This window comes from Salvelinus fontinalis, chromosome 11, assembly GCF_029448725.1.
Source record: "Salvelinus fontinalis isolate EN_2023a chromosome 11, ASM2944872v1, whole genome shotgun sequence".
NCBI classification, from domain to species: domain Eukaryota; kingdom Metazoa; phylum Chordata; class Actinopteri; order Salmoniformes; family Salmonidae; genus Salvelinus; species Salvelinus fontinalis.
In genome coordinates this window covers 27,815,681-27,835,332 of record NC_074675.1, presented here as the reverse complement: position 1 = coordinate 27,835,332, position 19,652 = coordinate 27,815,681, and the positions used below count along the sequence as shown (strand labels likewise).

The 19,652-nt window shown below is 43.6% G+C and overlaps 1 protein-coding gene across 1 annotated transcript; it reads left to right on the top strand.

Annotated features, from left to right (window-relative positions):
- Positions 1-5,994: 5,994 nt before the first annotated feature.
- Positions 5,995-18,733, top strand: LOC129865431 (coagulation factor XIII A chain-like). Its single transcript, XM_055938233.1, has 15 exons — positions 5,995-6,103; positions 9,097-9,281; positions 11,327-11,515; positions 12,092-12,340; positions 12,501-12,619; positions 12,882-12,989; positions 14,416-14,590; positions 14,863-15,001; positions 15,143-15,246; positions 15,518-15,606; positions 15,885-16,041; positions 16,643-16,918; positions 17,112-17,272; positions 17,796-17,932; positions 18,133-18,733. The coding sequence occupies exons 2-15, from the start codon at positions 9,128-9,130 to the stop codon at positions 18,272-18,274; spliced, it is 2,199 nt and encodes a 732-aa protein (XP_055794208.1). The 5' UTR covers positions 5,995-6,103; positions 9,097-9,127; the 3' UTR covers positions 18,275-18,733.
- The last annotated feature ends 919 nt before the right edge of the window (positions 18,734-19,652 follow it).

Below are 19,652 nucleotides of genomic sequence, written 5' to 3'. Positions count from 1 at the left end.
ACACAGAATGTGGAACTTTCAAGTCACGTGACCCACCTGTGGTTTTTTTGAAGCACGCTCATTCTACAACACAGGAAGTAGAGAGCAGGGGATGTTTGCCTTCTTGTGAAGTCAGACCACATTTCGAGCTGGGTGGCGAGATAAAGAAACAGTGCTTTGTGGTATGTGCTGCTGTGCTCCTCTGTAGCTCACACTGCCCTGTATTAGCATTTTGGTTTAATTGTGCCCTCTACGGGGTTTCAAAACTACATTCCTTTTGACATCACTGTGTAATTATTTGTACTTGAATGAACAAGGACTGTATGGAGAGGATTCTGTTAACTGGGGTGTAATCATTAGTCCAAACAGTTTCGTTTTGAAACTAAAACAAGAGTTTCTATTAGACAAATTCAGGTAAGTCCCTCCCCAGTTCATTCCGTTTGTTTCCATTTAAGAAACGTTTTGCAACAGAATCAGCTGAATGAATACACCCCATGTGCCCTAAGAACACAGACAGTAGGCAGGTTTCCATTGACCCAGTTGTATTCGACGAAAGTAATGTCAACAAAAAATGTGATTGTGACATGTGTAATGGAAACGGCAGATATAGGATTTTCTTTTTTTTAAAGATCGCCAACATTTTTATCCATGCGACAGGGGTGGATTTTTTTTGTTGTCAAACTTTCTTTATTGCGACAAATGATATAAGGAAATCAGTACATTTAAATAAATAAATTAGGCCCTAATCTATGGATTTCATATGACTTTTTTTTTTAAGTAGGGCGTGGATCAGAAAATCAGTCAGTATCTGGTGTGACCACCATTTGCCTCATGCAGCGTGACACATCTCCTTTGCATAGAGTTAATCAGGCTGTTGATTGTGGCCTATGGAATGTTGTTCCACTCCTTCAATGGCTGTGCGAAGTTGCTGGATATTGGCGGGAACTGGAACATGTTGTCGTACACGTTGATTCAGAGCATCCCAAACATGCTAATATGGTGACATGTCTGGTAAATATGCAGGCCATGGAAGAACTGGGACATTTTCAGTTTCCAGGAATTGTGTACAGATCCTTGCGACATGGGGCTATGCATTATCATGCTGAAACATGAGGTTATGGCGGCGGATGAATGGCAAAACAATGGGCCTCAGGATCTCGTCACAGTATCTCCGTGGATTCAAATTGCCATCAATAAAATGCAATTGTGTTTGTTGTCCGTAGCTTATACCTGCCCATACCATAACCCCACCTCCACCATGGGGCAAACCATTCAACCACACAACCCCATACACGTGGTCTGCGGTTGTGAGGCCTGTTGGACGTACTGACAAATTCTCTAAAACGACATTAGAGGTGGCTTATGGTAGAGAAATTAACATTAAATTCTCTGGCAACAGCTCTGGTGGACATTTCTGCAGTCAGCATGGCAATTTCACGCTCCTCAACTTGAGATATTTGTTGAATTATGTTGTGTGACACAACTGCACATTTTGGAGTGGCCTTTTATTGTTCCCAGCACAAGATGCACCTGTGTAATGATCATGCTGTTTAATCAGCTTCTTAATATGCCACACCTGTTAGGTGGATGGATTATCTTGATAAAGGAGAAATGCTCAATAACAGGGATATAAACAAATTTGTGCTCCAAGTTTGAGAGAAATAAGCTTTTTGTGCGTCTGGAATATTTCTGGGATCTTGTAGGAACTACACTTTATGCAAACTGGAAACCACATATCCTGCGGTCGTATTTATTGTAGCTAGGGATTTTAACAAAGCAAATGTGAGGAAAACGCTACCGAAGTTCTATCAACACATTGACTGTAGTACTCACTCTGGAAAAACACTGGAACACTGCTACTCCCCCTTTCGAGATGCCTACAAGGACCTCCCCCGCCCTCCCTTCGGCAAATCAGATCATGACTCAGGAAACAGGAAACAGCAGAGGGTGCACCCCCCTATCTACATCGACGGGGCCGCAGTGGAGAAGTAGGAAAGCTTCAAGTTCATCGGCGTACACATCACTGACAATCTGAAATGGTCCACCCACACAGACAGTGTGGTGAAGAAGGTGCAACAGCACCTCTTCAACCTCAGGAGGCTGAAGAAATTGTCCCTAAGACCCTCAAACCCCAAACTTTTACAGATGCACAATTGAGAGCATCCTGTCGGGCTGTATCACCACCTGGTACGGCAACTGCACCGCCTGCAATCGTAGTGCTCTCCAGAGGGTGGTGCGGTCTACCCAACGCATCACCAGGGGCACACTGCCTGCCCTCCAGGACACCTACAGCACCCGATGTCACAGGAACGCCAAAAATATCATAAAGGACATCAACCACCCGAGCCACTGCCTGTTCACGCTGCTATCATCCAGAAGTCAAGGTCAGTACAGGTGCATCAAAGCTGGGAAAAACAACTTCACAGGAACAACTATCTCAAGGCCATCAGACTTTCAAAAATATATTTCTGGCTTTCCTTCCGGTGCTGTACGTGTCCTGGAGGGCAGGCAGTGTGCCCCTGGTGATGCGTTGGACAGACTGCACCACCCTCTGGAGAGCACTACGGTTTCAGGCGATGCAGTTGATACAGCCTGACAGAATGCTCTCAATTGTGCATCTGTAAAAGTTTGTGAGGGATTTAGGTGACAAGACAAATTTCTTTAGCCTCCTGAGGCTCTCTTGCGCCTTCTTCACCACACAGTCTGTGTGGGTGGTCCATTTCAGATTGTCAGTGATGTGTATGCCAAGGAACTTGAAGCTTTCCACCTTCTCCACTGCGGTCCCGTCGATGTAGATAGGGGGGTGCACCCTCTGCTGTTTCCTGAAGACCACGATCATCTCCTTTGTTTTGTTGACGTTGAGTGAGAGGTTGTTTTCCAGGCACCACACTCCCAGAGCCCTCACCTCCTCCCTGTAGGCTGTCTCGTCATTGTAGTGACTGGGTGTATTGATACACCATCCAAAGTGTAATTAATAACTTCACCATGCTCAAGGCGATATTCAATGTCTGCTTTTTTAATTTTTTTACCCATCTACCAATGGGTGCCCTTCTTTGCGAGGCATTGGAAAACCTCCCTGGTCTTTCTGGTTGAATATGTGCTTGAAATTCACTGCTCGGCTGAGGGACCTTACAGATAATTGTTTGTGTGGGGTACAGAGATGGGGTAGTGATTCAAAAATCATGTTAAACGCCATTTGCACACATAGTTAGTCCGTGCAATTTATTATCTGACTTGGTAAGCATATTTATACTCTTGAAGTTATTTAGGCTTGCCATGACAAAGGTGTTGAATACTTATTGACTCAAGACATTTAAGCTTTTCATTTTTTATTAATTTGTAAAAAAATGTCTAAAAACATAATTCCGCTTTGACATTATGGGGTATTGTGCATAGATCCGTGACACACAATCTAAATGCAATTTTAAATTCAGGCTGAACACAACAAAATGTGGAAAAAGTCAAGGGCTATGAATACTTTCCGAAGGCACTGTATATAGTATGTGAAGCAGGCAAATGCATTTATATATTGGACTGGTATATCTATACATTTACAGTACCAGTCAAAGTATGGACACACCTACTCATTCCAGGGTTTTTCTTTATTTGTACTATTTTCTACATTGTAGAATAATAATGAAGCCATCAAAACTATGAAATAACATATATGGAATCATGTAGTAACCAAAAAACTGTTAAACAAATCAAAATATATTATATATTTGAGATTCTTCAAAGTAGCCAACCTTCGCCTTGATGACAGCTTTGCACATTCTTGGCATTCTCTCAACCAGCTTCATGAGGTAGTCACCTGGAATGCTTTTCCAACAGTCTTGAAGGAATTCCAACATATGCTGAGCACTTGTTGGCTGCTTTTCCTTTACTCTGCGGTGCAACTCATCCCAAACCATCTCAGTTGGGTTGAGGTTGGGTGATTGTAGAGACTAGGTCATCTGATGCAGCACTCCATCATTCTCCTTCTTGGTCAAATAGCCCTTACACAGCCTGGAGGTCTGTTTTGGGTCATTGTCCTGTTGGGTCATTGTCCTTGTTTCAACTGTTTTATTGCTCTGTTAGTAAATGGTTTACCGTCAATTATCAGGACAAATCATAGTCCTGGCGACCTAAAACATTCTGTAAATAAGACCTATTGTGATCTGACGTTTAAATTCTTCTTTATGGAAAATGCCTTTATAAATTGTCAATATCTTCATGTATTATCAAGAGTTTATAAAACGTTCATTGTCATGTAAATTACTTTATTAAAACAAGCATAAAAAGGATTTGTCATCGCGTTTAGTTTTTCCATTACAACGTCAAATTGAGGTGGATGCGCAATAGTGAAATTGAGAAAGCATCTTACAGACAATTTTCTTAAATATTGACTAAACTGAAGGGGCATGCCAATGCAGGATCCCCATTCTCTGCCTATTGAAATGTCTCTGTTTCAATGGGCATGACGCCACTGCTTGTTCTGCTTTCTGGTACATCTGTTGGGCTTCACAGACTTTTTTTTTACACCTTGGTTCAGGTGTGGGCCTGGCTTTCATGGGTTGCAGCTGTGGTAACTCGGTCAATGCCAATGCCAATAACAACGGCAATGCATATATGAATAGTAATACTACTATACCGCAGGTAAGTATACATACACATTCAAAAGTTATTATGTATAGTGTCCACACTATAACCATTTATATTGGGTTTCCCAGACTTTTCTTCGCACCTTGGTTCTGTTGTGGTCCTGGCTGTCATGATAGGGTACAGTTTGTTCTCCTAGCTCAGTTCCAGACAGCCCAGCAGCACACCATCGTTAGCTTAGCTCACTGCTATGATTCATATTTGCCACTGGCGTCACTAGTGGGGCTAAGACAACCAGACTGTTGTTTCTGGTTTTGGAGAGTTCTTTTTTTATTTATTATAATATAAATAGATTTGACACATAACATATACGCCTCCTATATTGTATTGTATGTTACATACCAAGGTCATCATGCTAGTTTATAACACACATACTGTATAACACAATAAGTATAACGTGTTAATTAATAGTAGTTCGTACTGTAGTTTTGAGCAGCCAAAATTGAAAGCTTTGATTTGTCACTCATAAACAAGATCAACTAGTGCAAATGTGTGATAAAACTGTATTTATCTTAAAGATTGTCTGGTGTCTATTTCCTGAAGATCTCTGTGGCCCATTACCACTGACAAGATCATGTAGAAATTGTGTATTCGGAGGCTACAGTGTAAACGTGTGTTAGGTTTACGTCATTCTATTTTATCTCTAATAGTATCAAAACAAAGCTTTAGAGAGACATTCACACGGATTGTGACTGAGCATGGCTTGTCCCCAGTGCTGGCCTGTCTTTCACTGCCTGGCAAACAGAGATGACAATTTCCCCACCCTTTTCTCAAGTCGGCCAAACCGCCACCCAAGGGCCTAATCCTGTCCTTTCCAACCTCAACCCCTCCTACACACAACCCATCGCACAACTAATGCTGGGACTGGTTCGCACACACACACACACACACACACACACGCACACACACACGCACACACACACACACACACACACACACACACACACACACACACACACACACACACACACACACACACACACACACACACACACACACACACACACACACACACACACACCTCGCTTCTAGTCCTTAGGAAACTTTGCACAAGCATTTCACTACACTCGCAATAACATCTGCTAACCATGTGTATGTGACCAATACAATTTGATTTGATTTGATTTGACACACACTCACAAGCACATCCCAGCAACAACTCACCCTGGGGCTGGCTCTCTTGCAAATACGCACACACACACACACACACACACACACACACACACACACACACACACACACACACACACACACACACACACACACACACACACACACACACACACACACACACACACACACACACACACACACACACACGGCCTATCTCTGCCATGGAGAGGGCCCTTCCCTTTCCTGTATATAAATGGATTCAGAGGGACCCCAGCAACAGCCTGTCTTTGTGTGTGAGAGAGACAGACACTCAGCCCCTGAGAATCAACTCCATCAGACAACTGCAGCTTTCCCCTCTTCAACTTCTACAGAGGTGAGTTTACTCTTCAGTGGTCACTGGTCAAGCAATGTTTTCTGTCTCCAATCTTATTTGTTTGATACTGCATGTATTTGACAATGCTTTGATGAAAAGTAATGCGATGCCTCATAGAATGCATCGTTTGCAGTACTCTAAATGTAGTTGCAGTACTTTTTGTTGTTTTGCTGTATACTAGTACACCATTTTTTGCTCTAGGAAACTTCCAAATGCTGGTAAAAGCAGAGTTTTTTATGGGGGGGGGAGGGGGGGGCTGTGGGCTTATGAGAATCCTAAATGGAAGCTAATGTTACAGTACCAGAGTGAGAACTGAGTGCTGGTTTGAATGGTTCTTTATTCCACATCATGTAATCTGGTTCAGAATTAGGGTTATTTGCTTCTGTGTTTTTTCTTTTCCTTTACATCCACATTTTGTTGTAAAATGCTGTTAAACTATGGATAATTTTTACCTTTCAGGAGTCCCTTTTCTACTTTGCACAACGCCTCCGTGTCTAAGTACACACTACATAAAACTGTGTATATGGGGGACATTTTCGTAGCACAGGAGCATTGTGCAAAGTGCAAAAAAATATTAAAAACCTAATTATAATCTGGTAGCATGACGAAATTAGAACATATTCTTCAACAATGTGCGTCATAAAGAGAACACAATTTACATATTGCTCCGTTTATGAAACACTATTTAAATAGTCACCTCTTTGTAACACACATTGTTCAAGAAAAAAATCGAATTAAAGGAAAACTCCACCCAAAAACTATCTTTTGATATTTGTTTCATTAGTCCATTGTTGACATAGTCCCAAAACATTTTGCTTGTCAGCAATCAAGATTTCAAGATATATAACTTTCAAAATACAGAAATCATCCCTGTATGATGCATTTTGCATCATACAATGCTGTGTTTTGCATCACATGATGCAAATTGCATCATACAGGGAGGATTTCTGTATATTATAAGAAGGTTTGCGGTATTTTTTGCACTTTGCACAATCATTTATTTTGCCCTATGAACATCTTACCCTATACAAACAGTGTTATATGGTATCATCCATTGACTAATAGCTGAAAATAGTAATAACTTGCAGCATTTCCACCACAGAAAGGCACAGCGCTGTCCCAGAAAAGATCGATTAAAAACCTGTGGTGATGTTGTTTCTCCACAATCAGCATTGACCAGCTAATGTTCTGATGAAGGGGGTGACGGCACCATTTGAGCGTGTGTGTGTGTGCCTGGTGCGTGTGTGTGTGTGCCTGATGCGTGTGTGTGTGTGCCTGATGCGTGTGTGTGTGTGCCTGATGCGTGTGTGTGTGTGCCTGGTGCGTGTGTGTGTGTGTGTGTGCCTGGTGCGTGCGTGTGTGTGTGCCACGGTGAAACAGTGCTCTCACTGTGCAGGTCCATGACTCACCTTTCCAACACTGGCCAGAGACCACCCCACACCCCAAACCTGTCTCCTCGACAAGCACAGCACAGCACACGCCCATTACATAACTAAATTCTTAAATCGTTGTTTGTGCCACAAAGCTGCATGACGTATATTGTGCCAATCTTACATTTTCATGAAAACAACCATTGTGTATTTAATGACTAAAACAGCATGACCATATTTACATAATAATCTCCATTAAACAACCACCCCCCCTCCCTCCTAACCTCAAATAAAATAGGCTTTAAAGGAAGAGACCCCCAGGGGATGGTTGGTTGAGGTAATTCCTTTTTCAGTGCTGCTTTATTGACTTACGGTATGTCTCGAGATTTTTATTTACATTTAACCCACTATTAGTAATGTTGCACCACTGCTGGTACTATATGATGGGGTCTAATAGCTTGTCATTTTATGGACTGCCAAGTTTGGACTTAGATATAGTTTGTTAATGTATATTATTACCCAACTAATTGTAAATGTGCAAGGTAATTTGTTAGTTTTACCACAGATACTGGCATAATTTTACTGGTACACTACTCGTTGTGAAAATGATAAAATTGACAACAACAAATAAATACACAATGATTCTAAGCAAAGGAATCTGATGACATTGTTGTGTCCCCCACACGCTGACACTAAAGTTTCCCTTGTCATTTACGACCGTTTTCCCTCTTTAATTTGAAGATTAACTGCACAGTCTGGTGACACACTGACCACAAGGGACGGAGAATAACACAACACGCCAAAACAAACAACCAAACACCCCAAAATGTCTGACCTTGCCAACTGCTTTTCTGGAATTACACCCTCAGTAGGCGCCTCTTTAATACAGCACGGAAATAAACAATGAAAGAAAAAAATAACACAGGCTCTACTCAGTGAAACCACAGAGCAATTCAAACCTAAGTTTACTGACCTAGTCACTACAATAATGCACACTAATACACACATAGAAGTGGTTCCCAAAGTCCTACTAGCACTGACTTCGCTGATAAGTACTTTGTTGAGGGAAAACGTACTTGATACGATTGTGATGTGTGTTGTCTCACCTAGCTAACTTAAGATGAATGCACTAATTGTAAGTCGCTCGGGATAAGAGCGTCAGCTAAATGACGAAAATGTCAAATGTAATATATATAATTGTTTTGACATGTGGTTTGTGTTCAAGTTTACGTGCACCTCATCCAGGTCAGTACTTAAGTTCGCTATTGCTGCCCTACCTCAATGTGAAACAGATGGTTTGTGGGAACAGTTCATCTCTTAGCATCTGCTGCACAACTGGGAGTGTCCTCCCCAAGGGCTAGCTGAATATGAATGGAGTCGTCATGTGATATGATACCATACCTAGGAAATGTCTGGTTGTCTATTTGACTCTCTGTCTCTGTCTCTGTCTCTGTCTCTGTCTCTCTCTGTCTCTCTCTGTCTCTCTCTGTCTCTCTCTGTCTCTCTCTGTCTCTCTCTGTCTCTGTCTCTCTCTCTCTCTCTCTCTGTCTCTGTCTCTGTCTCTGTCTCTGTCTCTGTCTCTGTCTCTGTCTCTCTCTGTTCGTCCGTTTGTCTGTGTCCCAGGCCCGTGAGGTGACGTTTCAGCGCTGGTACCATGTCTGACTCAGAGCCCGCCGCCAAGCCACAACCCCAGGTGTCACACCGCGGACGCAGTGCCGCCCCCATTGCCAGCTCCAATGCAGATGGGGAGGAGGTGCCTGAGTTCGAGCCCTTCGGCCTGATGCCCCGAGGACCCCCTCCACTCAAGGGTAAGGAGGAGAAGGAGCCTGTGTGTGTGTGTGGGTGCGTGCACGTGTGTGTGTATGTTTGAGTGTGTGTGTGGTGTGCGACAGAGAGAGACAGAAGTGTGTTTGTATGTCAGAGTGTTGGTTTGTGAGTCAGTATGTGCCTTGGTCACAAACGATAAGAGACCCTACAATGACACGTTTCCTGTAGATTTAGGATGCGGACTGACAAATGAATGGCATTCCGTTCAGAGTTATCTCAACACACGTCTTCAGACACATCCTGAGTCTACCAGCCTCGTCACTGTTCTCCTTTCCTCAGCATTATCTCCCTAGAACACAAGGCAGGGTTCTGAATAAGAATGGAATGACTGGAATATAGAACCTCTAACAGACTGGAAGTGACTTCAGCTGTCCCCTCATGATAGGTAATTATGAGACCTCAGGATAAGACCCAGATGCAGACAGTTCAAAATAAAAAAAGTTTATTACAAAAACAGGGGGCAGGCAAACGATAGGTCAAGGGCAGGCAGAGTTCAGTAATCCAGAGCAGAGTCCCGAAAGGCACAGAACGGCAGGCAGGCTCAGGGTCAGGGCGGGCAGAATGGTCAAAACCGGGAAAACTAGAAAACAGGGACTAGAGCGAAAACAGGAGTACGGGAAAAATGCTGGTAGGCTTGACGAGACAAGACAAACTGGAAACAGACAAACAGAGAACACAGGTATAAATACACAGGGGATAATAGGGCAGATGGGCGACACCTAGAGGGGGGGTGGAGACAAGCACAAAACAGGTGAAACAGATCAGGGTGTGACAGTCATAGGCATCTAAATAATATCTTGTAGCGAGTTTCCCAAAAAGAACAACAACCAACAACAACAACCACGTTGTTGATCTTCGACTACAGTTCATCATTTTTTACTACACGTCACCACAGTCTGCAGACAAAGCTGTCTGTCTATCCCTAAGATGAGAAGGTTCCCAAAGTTGAACACGCAACGTAATCGGCCTTCAGAATGTCTACACCACTCTTCATGCATTTGAACTTGCAGGATTCCATACGTTACGTTACGTTGAAGATAGAATCGTTAGTTGCTACATCCATTTTTGGACTCATAATTGAATGATATACACACACTGATTCTTGAAGAAGGCAACTTATAAACGCCTCATGATTAGTTCAACTGTCGTACCTCATCAGAACCCAAAACATAAGCTTGTTTGACTCCAATGTTTGTAAACAACGTAAATGTAAACAATGTAAATGCCTCAAAATCTGGTTAAAACTATAATTAGATATGATGGATGTTCAGTCCTTCAAATCAAAATGTATTAGTCACATGCGCCAAATACAACAGGTGTAGACCTTACAGTGAAATGCTTACTTATGAGCCCCTAACCAACAATGCAGTTTCAAGAAAATACAGATAAGAATTAGAGATAAAAGTAACAGGTAATTAAAGCGCAGCAGTGAAATGACAATATACAGGGACTATATACAGGGGGTACTGATACAGAGTCAATGTGTGGAGGCACCAGTTATTTGAGGTAGTATGTACATGTAGGTAGAGTTATTAATGTGACTATGCATAGATGACAACAGAGAGTAGCAGTGGTGTAAAGAGGGTGTGAGAGGGGGTGAAGGAGAGGGGGGGGATCAATGCAAACAGTCTGGGTAGCCATTTGACTAGATGTTCAGGAGTCTTATGGCTTGGGGGTAGAAGCTGTTTAGAAGCCTCTTGGACCTAAACTTGGCGCTCCGGTACCGCTTGCCGTGCGGTAGCAGAGATAACAGTCTATGACTAGCGTGACTGGAGTCTTTGACCATTTTTAGGACCTTCCTCTGCATCCATAGCTCTGTCTATGAATTTGAGAGACGTTACATTTCTCCAGGCCCATCCCTCAGCTTTTTGCTGAAACAGAGGTGTATTGGAATAACTGCTCAAGGTCACACGGGAAAATATCAGGGCCCAAGTTACGATGACAAGTCTGCATCTCTCGCTCTTCCCTATTATATTCCTCTCTCCTCATCTCGCTCTTCCTCGTTCTCTTCCTACTCTCCTATCAGAGTTCTTGGACATCTGGGACGTGAACATGCTGCGGAAGCCAGACGAGGTCAATAAGCAGCAGCACACCACCCACCTGTATGCCACTGACCACCTCATCGTTCGCAGGGGACAGGAGTTCCAGCTGAAGGTGACCTTCGACCGCCCCTACAAGCCCTCCGACGACCAGTTCGCTGTGGAGTTCGTCATCGGTGAGATAAAGAAACCCCCGCCTAAAACAGTTTCCTAAGCTAAAAAAGGGCTAACTCTGTATCAGTGGTTACTGGTTAAGAAGTAATTTACTGTACGCACATCTAGAAACTTGCATCCAGATGCAGGGTACCAAAAGTAAAGTAATGAAAAAAAGATAGTTTTATTATGTTTCAAGTGGCGGTTACATTAAGTGCGGGAACATTCATTGTATCTTTTTTTCTTTGAATGTTCCCGCACTTAATTATAACCGCCACTTGAAACATAATAAAACTAAGGGGGAATATGTGCAGGTATTTATCTTTCTTTCCTGTATCAGTGGTTAGGTCTACCATAGCTCTACCATACCTCTAGTCCAGGGTGTTAGTACGAAGGCTTGGTGTAGGGTGAAGTGGCCCCTAGACCCCGATCTTTGGTCTGTTTTACATTTTCTCCACTAATGGTAAAGGTTAGGATTGAGGGATGGGAAGTTGATCCTAGATCTGTACCTAGAAGAAACTGCACCCCGGAGCCAAAGACCAGAGCTAGGTCTACCACTGCCCTGACATGTCATTCCCCCTGTTCCTCCTATCCACCAGGGGGCAGTCCCCAGTTCAGTAAGGGCACCTACATCCCTGTGTCTGTGGCCAGTGACCGCCAGAGCCCGTGGGCCGGCCGGGTGTTGGACAGCGCAGACAACGTGGTCACGGTGGGGATCACCCCAGCGCCAGACTGCATTGTGGGAAAGTGGCGCACGTACGTGGCGGTGGTGACGCCATACGGAATCCGCAGGACAAGGCAGGACGAGAGTCGAGATGTCTATATCCTGTTCAACCCCTGGGTGGCAGGTCTGTGACACTCACTGATGACAGCAATCACACTAGCCTGTTCCCACAACAGTTGTTTGTGCTGATTGATTGATCGATTTAGCTCTATGAATCTCGTTAGTCTATTCATCTACATTCCGATAATAGATTCCATTCTATTATTCTGGCTTCCTTCCACCAGCTGATTCTGTGTTCCTGGATGATAGCAATGAGAGGGAGGAGTGTGTTCTCAACGAGGTGGGGGTCATCTACCACGGGGCGTTTGACGACGTGTCCGAGCGGCCCTGGAACTTTGGCCAGGTACAGAGAGACCCAGTGCACCACTACTAGCTACGCAATGATTGGTTTGGGTGTGGTGATACGCTATCTGTACCATGCAGAATTCATTTGTAACTACTGTACATGTAAGTCGTTATACGTCAAATAGCAGGACGGTTGTTTCTTAGTCCATACACATTACCTGTCTGTCATCTTTTTGTTTTGGCTTTAAGAAACTGTCTGATTCTCTATGCGATCGTCAAAGAAGTTCAGTGAACACTTAACTGAACTTTGCTTGTTGCAGTTTGACTACGGGGTGCTGGATGCGTGTCTGTTCATCATGGATAAAGCTGCCATGCCCATCACCAACAGGGGCGACCCCATCAAAGTAGCCCGGAAGGCCTCAGCCATGGTGAGCGTTACGGGGTTACCACCGGTCCGTACAGAGAACCCATTAAGATCACAACGTTCTAACAGTACAACCGTTTCACACAGTAGATTTATAGGGGGAAGAAACTCCATGGAGGCTTGAGAAAAGACTCCTTGCCCAGAAGACACATTTCCAACCAAATCAAATGGCATTGTATTAGTCACATGCGTCGGATACAACAAGTGCAGACCTTACAGTGAAATGTTTACTTACGAGCCCCTAACCAACAGCGCAGTTGAAAAAAAATATGGATAACAATAAGAAAAAGTCACGAGTAATTAAAGAGCAGCAGTAAAATATCAATAGCGAGACTATATATGGGGGGGTACTGGTGTAGAGTCAATGTGCGGCGGCACCTGTTAGTCGAGCTAATATGTACATGTAGCTAGAGTTATTAAAGTGACTATGCATAGATGATAACAACAGAGAGTAGCAGCGGTGTAAAAGAGGAGGAGAGGGGGTGGGGGGGCATTGCAAATAGTCTGGGTAGCCATTTGATTAGATGTTCAGGAGTCTTATGGCTTGGGGGTAGAAGCTGTTTAGAAGCCTCTTGGACCTAGACTTGGCGCTCCGGTACCGCTTGCCGTGCGGTAGCAGAGAGAACAGTCTATGACTAGGGTGGCTGGAGTCTTTAACAATTTTTAGGGCCTTTCTCTGACACCGCCTGGTATAGAGGTCCTGGATGGCAGGAAGCTTGGCCCCAGTGATGTACTGGGCCATTCGCACTACCCTCTGTAGTGCCTAGCGGTCGGAGGCCGAGCAGTTGCCATACCAGGCAGTGATGCAACCAGTTAGGATGCTCTCGATGGTGCAGTTGTAGAACCTTTTGAGGATCTGAGGACCCATGCCAAATTTTTTCAGTCTCCTGAGGGGGAATAGGTTTTGTCGTGCCCTCTTTTTTATTTCTACTTGAAGAGAGATTTGTACTTACAACTTATAGGCTTGTAACAGGCTATTTGCATCCAAAATGGCACTCTATTTCACATATAATGCATAACTTTTGACCAAGGTATTCCCTATATAAGGCTCTACTTTTGACCAAGGTATTCCCTATATAAGGCTCTACTTTTGACCAAGGTATTCCCTATATAATGCATTACTTTTGACCAAGGTACTTCCTATATAATGCGCTACTTTTGACCAAGGTATTCCCTATATAATGCACTACTTTTAGCCTGGCTATTCCCTATATAATGCATTACTTTTGACCAAGGTATTCCCTATATAATGCACTACTTTTAGCCTGGCTATTCCCTATATAATGCATTACTTTTGACCAGGGTATTCGCTATATAATGCACTACTTTTGACCAGGGCCCATAAGGCTCTGTTCAAAAGAAGTGCATTGTAAAGGAAATAGGGTGCCATTTCAGATGCAGAGAACCGTATGTTTGCCTCTCTCTCCCAGCTGAACTCTCGTGACGACGACGGGGTGCTGGTGGGGAGCTGGAGTGGTGACTACACCTACGGAGTGGCACCCACCTCCTGGACTGGAAGTACTGAGATCCTCCTCAACTACTCCAGCAGCAAGATGCCCGTCTGCTATGCCCAGTGCTGGGTCTACGCTGCTGTCTTTAACACCTGTGAGACCTGCATAAGGCTACAATATTCTCCAAACTTTCAGAAAATTCAATTTTTTCTGAAATCTGTAATGATTCCAGAAATGTTTAACTAGGATTTCCCAAAAATCATTTAGTTTGGGGATTTTTACAATGCTAATGAGTGAAATATTTGGGAGGATTTCATAATTAATCACTCAAATTTAATTTCCTACTATTTGATGTGAAGAATTCCCCCAAAAATTCAGAACATTTTTTGTTGTTGCTGATGATACAGTTTCTTTCCTCCTCGGCAGTCTTGCGCTGTCTGGGCATCCCCGCCAGGGTTGTCACCAACTTCTTCTCTTCCCACGACAATGACGGCAACCTGAAAACTGACATCATCCTGGATGAGAACGGCAGAATTGACAAGCAACGCACCAAGGACTCTATCTGGTAGAATTGTTCCAGTGACAGACAAATCACTTTCTGATTTGATTTGATTTGAGCATTTAAAAATACAATTCATGAGTGGAGAGACTGCATTTAGAATGATTTATGGTAATGTCAAATAATGGAATGGATGTGTTGCCGTAGGAACTACCATTGCTGGAACGAGTGCTACATGAGCAGGCCAGACCTTCCTCAAGGGTTTGGGGGCTGGCAGGCTGTGGATGCTACGCCCCAAGAGACCAGTGATGGTGAGGTGTTCATACACACAAGCATGTACGCACGCACACACACACACATATACTGTAGAAACAGGCACAGGCACTCACACACGCGCACACATACGCAGAAACAAACACACACACCCACAGAAACACAAACACACATACACACACACAATTTAACTGACCATGTTATAATTTTTACATAACTGTGTTATGAAACGTACATGCTGTGTAGTTACTATATTATATAATTATTTGGGATATTACTAATACCTAATGTGTCTTTCATTGTATCCAGGGATGTACAGGTGTGGCCCTGCATCCGTCCAGGCCATCAAACATGGCCAGATCTGCTTCCCGTTTGACGCACCTTTCGTGTTTGCTGAGGTAAATACTACAACAATGAGCCATCCTAGTGGCGCAAAACACCAACTGCACAGGACAGTATACAAAATGTTACAACCCCTATCGGTCACTTCCCAAGACAGTCCATTTTTTTGTTTGCATCAGTTTGAATCAGTGAGCTCAATTGTAGTTGTGAACATATGGCACCAGTACATGTGGTTTGGTATTACTAGTATATGACTTATATATGACTAAACATATCAATAGATGACTAATTACTGGAATTTTACATGATGAATGTGTCCCATTTTGTTCTATAGGTGAACAGTGATGTGGTGTTCTACTCACGGAACCCCAGAGATGGAACCCTGGAGCCGGTCAAAGTCAACAGCAGCCATGTTGGTAGGATGGTGGTGACCAAAGCTCCCGGCCAGGACACTCGGCGTGACATCACTGACCAGTACAAGTTCCCCGAAGGTAAGAGAGGAGAGAGGAGGGAGTGTCACAGAGCAAAAGCTCCCGGACACAGATTAAACATGACCTATGCAGAAATCACTCCACCATTTCCTGCTGCCTAAAATTCTAATAGTTCGCCTAATTTCAGTTTACGTGACAAACCAAGCAAGTATCATGTAGAGAATCATTGTACCGTCTAAACCGCTGTATTTTCAGCTGTTTGAAGCTGATGTACAAAACTGAAGGTAAACGACACAAAAATGAAACTTAAGCATGGGTGGCGTATAAATAGCGCACAGAACAAATCTAACATTTCTTGGACTTGCTTTCAATGAGAATGATAGATCTATAACTCAAATTTATATGTGAATTTAAACTCCATTAAAACTGCATTGTTGATTAATGGCTTGTAAGTAAGCATTTCACTGTAAGGTCTACTACATCTGTTGTATTCGGCGCATGTGACAAATAACATTTGATTTGATTTAAATGTTAAAAGAAGGGTTTTGTCTCTGTGTGAACGAGGTACGACCACTCTAAAAACCCAGATTCTAAATGTGGACTACTTCTGAAACAAACCATATAATCTTTCCCTTTCATCTGTGGTCTCCCACATCCACAGGTAGCCCAGAGGAGCGCACGGTTCTGGAGAAGGCAGAGGAGTACGGTTGTCAGCGTGAGAAGGCCATCCTTCCAAAGGCTGACGTGGAGCTGGACATGCCCCTGATCGAGGTGAGGGTGGGGGATGACTTCGAGCTGAAGCTGGAGTTCAACAACAAGAGTGGCCAGGCTCACACCGGGGACGTGTATGTCAGTGGCAACGTGGTGTATTACACAGGAGTCACCAGCTCTGAGTTCCTCTTCAAGACCCTTAAAGTGACATTGGATCCCATGAAAGGTGGGCAGGTGGGGGAGGAGGGGTGGTGTGTGTGGGTTGGTGGGTTCTTGTAAGATCAATATTCTAGTTACTAGTGGCAAGCCAGTTGAACTCCAATATTTCTAAAGCAAGACCCAACAAAATACATGAAAATTAAAGTAAAACTCAAGGAGACAAAGCATATCCTAAGAAAGTCATCTCTGTGTGTCCACAGCTGAGAAGAAAGTGATCCAGGTGCGTTCCCAGGACTACATGAGAAAGCTGGTGGAGCAGGCCAACCTCCACTTCATCGCTACTGGGAAGGTCAAGGAGACGGGTCAGATTGTCACCGCCATGAGGGTCGTCACTCTTCACAACCCCAAACTCTCTGTCCAGGTCAGAGGTCATGTTTTTAGGAGTGGTAATGTGCTCACAGCCTGAAACAAATCAATTTGTACTCTATAGAGCAGGGGTGTCAAACATACGTCCCCCACACAGGGGGTCCAATCGGGCACATTTTTTTATGTTTTGTTTTGGGGGGGGGGGGAGGGCGAACTCAATATACTTTAAAATAAAAAATAAAAAATCGAAACTGTAGAAATTATAATGGACCTGCATTCATATACTATGACTGTGTTCAGCGTCGCTAATAATCAGCTAAATGAACAAGACAGTCAGGGAGCACTGAAAAATTCATAGAGGACTATTTTTGGGCTAATTTTGACGGCGAGGAAATATAACCAATTTTCAGTGCAGCCTTCCGGACCTCGTTGAAGACCGAATAAAGACTGAATTCTGCGACATGAGTTTGACATCCCTGGTATAGAATACAAAGTATTTTCCAAATATGCTCAGTTTATCAATCCTTGCTGGGTCTTCACGGACAGGATCAGGACCAACTCTCATCCCCTCTCTGTAGGTGTCTGGTCTGGCTAAGGTAAGCGAGGAGATGTTTGTGACTGTGGAGTTCACCAACCCGTTCAAGTTCAACCTGGAGGATGTGTACATTCGTGTGGAGGGGCCAGGAGTCATGCCACCCAAGTATAAACATTACAGGTGAGCAGAGTGATACCTGTATGTGTGTGTGTGTGTGTTTTGTGTGCGTGTGTGTGTGTGTATGTGTGTGTGTGTGTGTGTGTGTGTGTGTGTGTGTGTGTGTGTGTGTGTGTGTGTGTGTGTGTGTGTGTGTGTGTGTGTGTGTGTGTGTGTGTGTGTGTGTGTGTGCATACTCATGTGTGTATATGTGTGTATTCCAGTCTGATCCTGGCTGGCTCGTCCCTGACGTGGACAGAGAGTTTTACCCCACGAAGGGAGGGACCCACCAAGCTGATGGCCAGCCTGGACTGTGCTGCACTCAGGCAGGTGTACGGTCAGGCCCAGCTGACCGTCAAGCCCTGAGCAGCACAAGGGAGATGTCACAGCTATACAAGACATCTATAGCACAGCTGGACAGCCTATGTACAGCTCAGTTACAGCCCAGCAAGCAACAATTAAGAGATTTGTTGTTTTTTCTTTTTCTTCTTCTTCTTGGATGGATCATGTATTTCACAAAAGAGGCAATATTTTTTAACTATGCAACATTTAGTGTAGTTCAATGTATTTGTTTTCATTTCTATACAAAGAAAACACTACTACATCATAGCTAATACAGCCCAGCTACAGTTTAGAGATTGGACTTGAATATTAGGCCTAATACATGGTTCAATCTATCTTCACAAGAGATGCAACATTTTCTTACCACAAGATGCTACATTTGTTGAAATTGATGAAAAGTTCAATATCCCTGTTTTCTTTTCTTTTTTGACTTCTATGCGAGAGAAGTACTTATATAACCCAAATTAAAAAGATGAACATGAATATGATTGCATGTTATCAATTATTGTGTTTTTATGGCAATATACTTTGGTTTTGAAATGTCCAGATAAGATCTTTTGAAATCAAATATTGAATGTATCCTATCGGCCTACATGCATGCTGTCAAAATTATAATCCTTCGAGCATCCAGTTCTAAGTTTGAAGTTGTGGACCTTGCCCTATGCGCGACAGGGATGAGTGAGTAAGTGACTTGAGCACTTCTGTGCTTCGTTCACTTCCGCACAAGTCTAGGGGTTTCTTTCATAGGCTGTGTTTACACAGCCATCCTAAGGTTTTTACTTCATGTACAAATTTTTTTTTCGTACTGTTCTGACAGTTTTATATGTCTCCCATATCAGATTAGCGCATTCACACTGACGTATTCTCTGAAATAGCACGCAGATGCAATGCTCATTTCCTTTCACTGTTCCAATCAAAATTTGGTGTGGTTGTCAGGACTGGGTGTCGGAGTGCGAAGTCAGGCGCAGGAAGACAGACGATTCAATGATAACGTTCATTTAATGAACCACAGAGAAACAACGGCCACCCCACTTGACACTGGGTGCTCACAATAAACTGCCCCAGACACGGGGAACGAAAACAGTTCAGAAATGTACTCCAACATACACAAACACGTAACGTCAGACTAACAAACACCAAGCTTACAAATAACGATCCCGCACAAAGAAACGGGCGGGCCGGCTGACTGATAAAGCCCAACTAATTAAGAACAAATACAAAACAGGTGTAACCAATGAACACATAAGGAGGGGGAGAAAAGGATCAGTGGCATCTAATAGGCCAGTAACGACGACCGCCGAGCGCCACCCGAACAGGAAGGAGAGCCTGCCTCGGTCGGAGTCGTGACAGTGGTAGTCTTGGTGATGGCAGGTAATGTGCAAAAATATATACTACATGTACA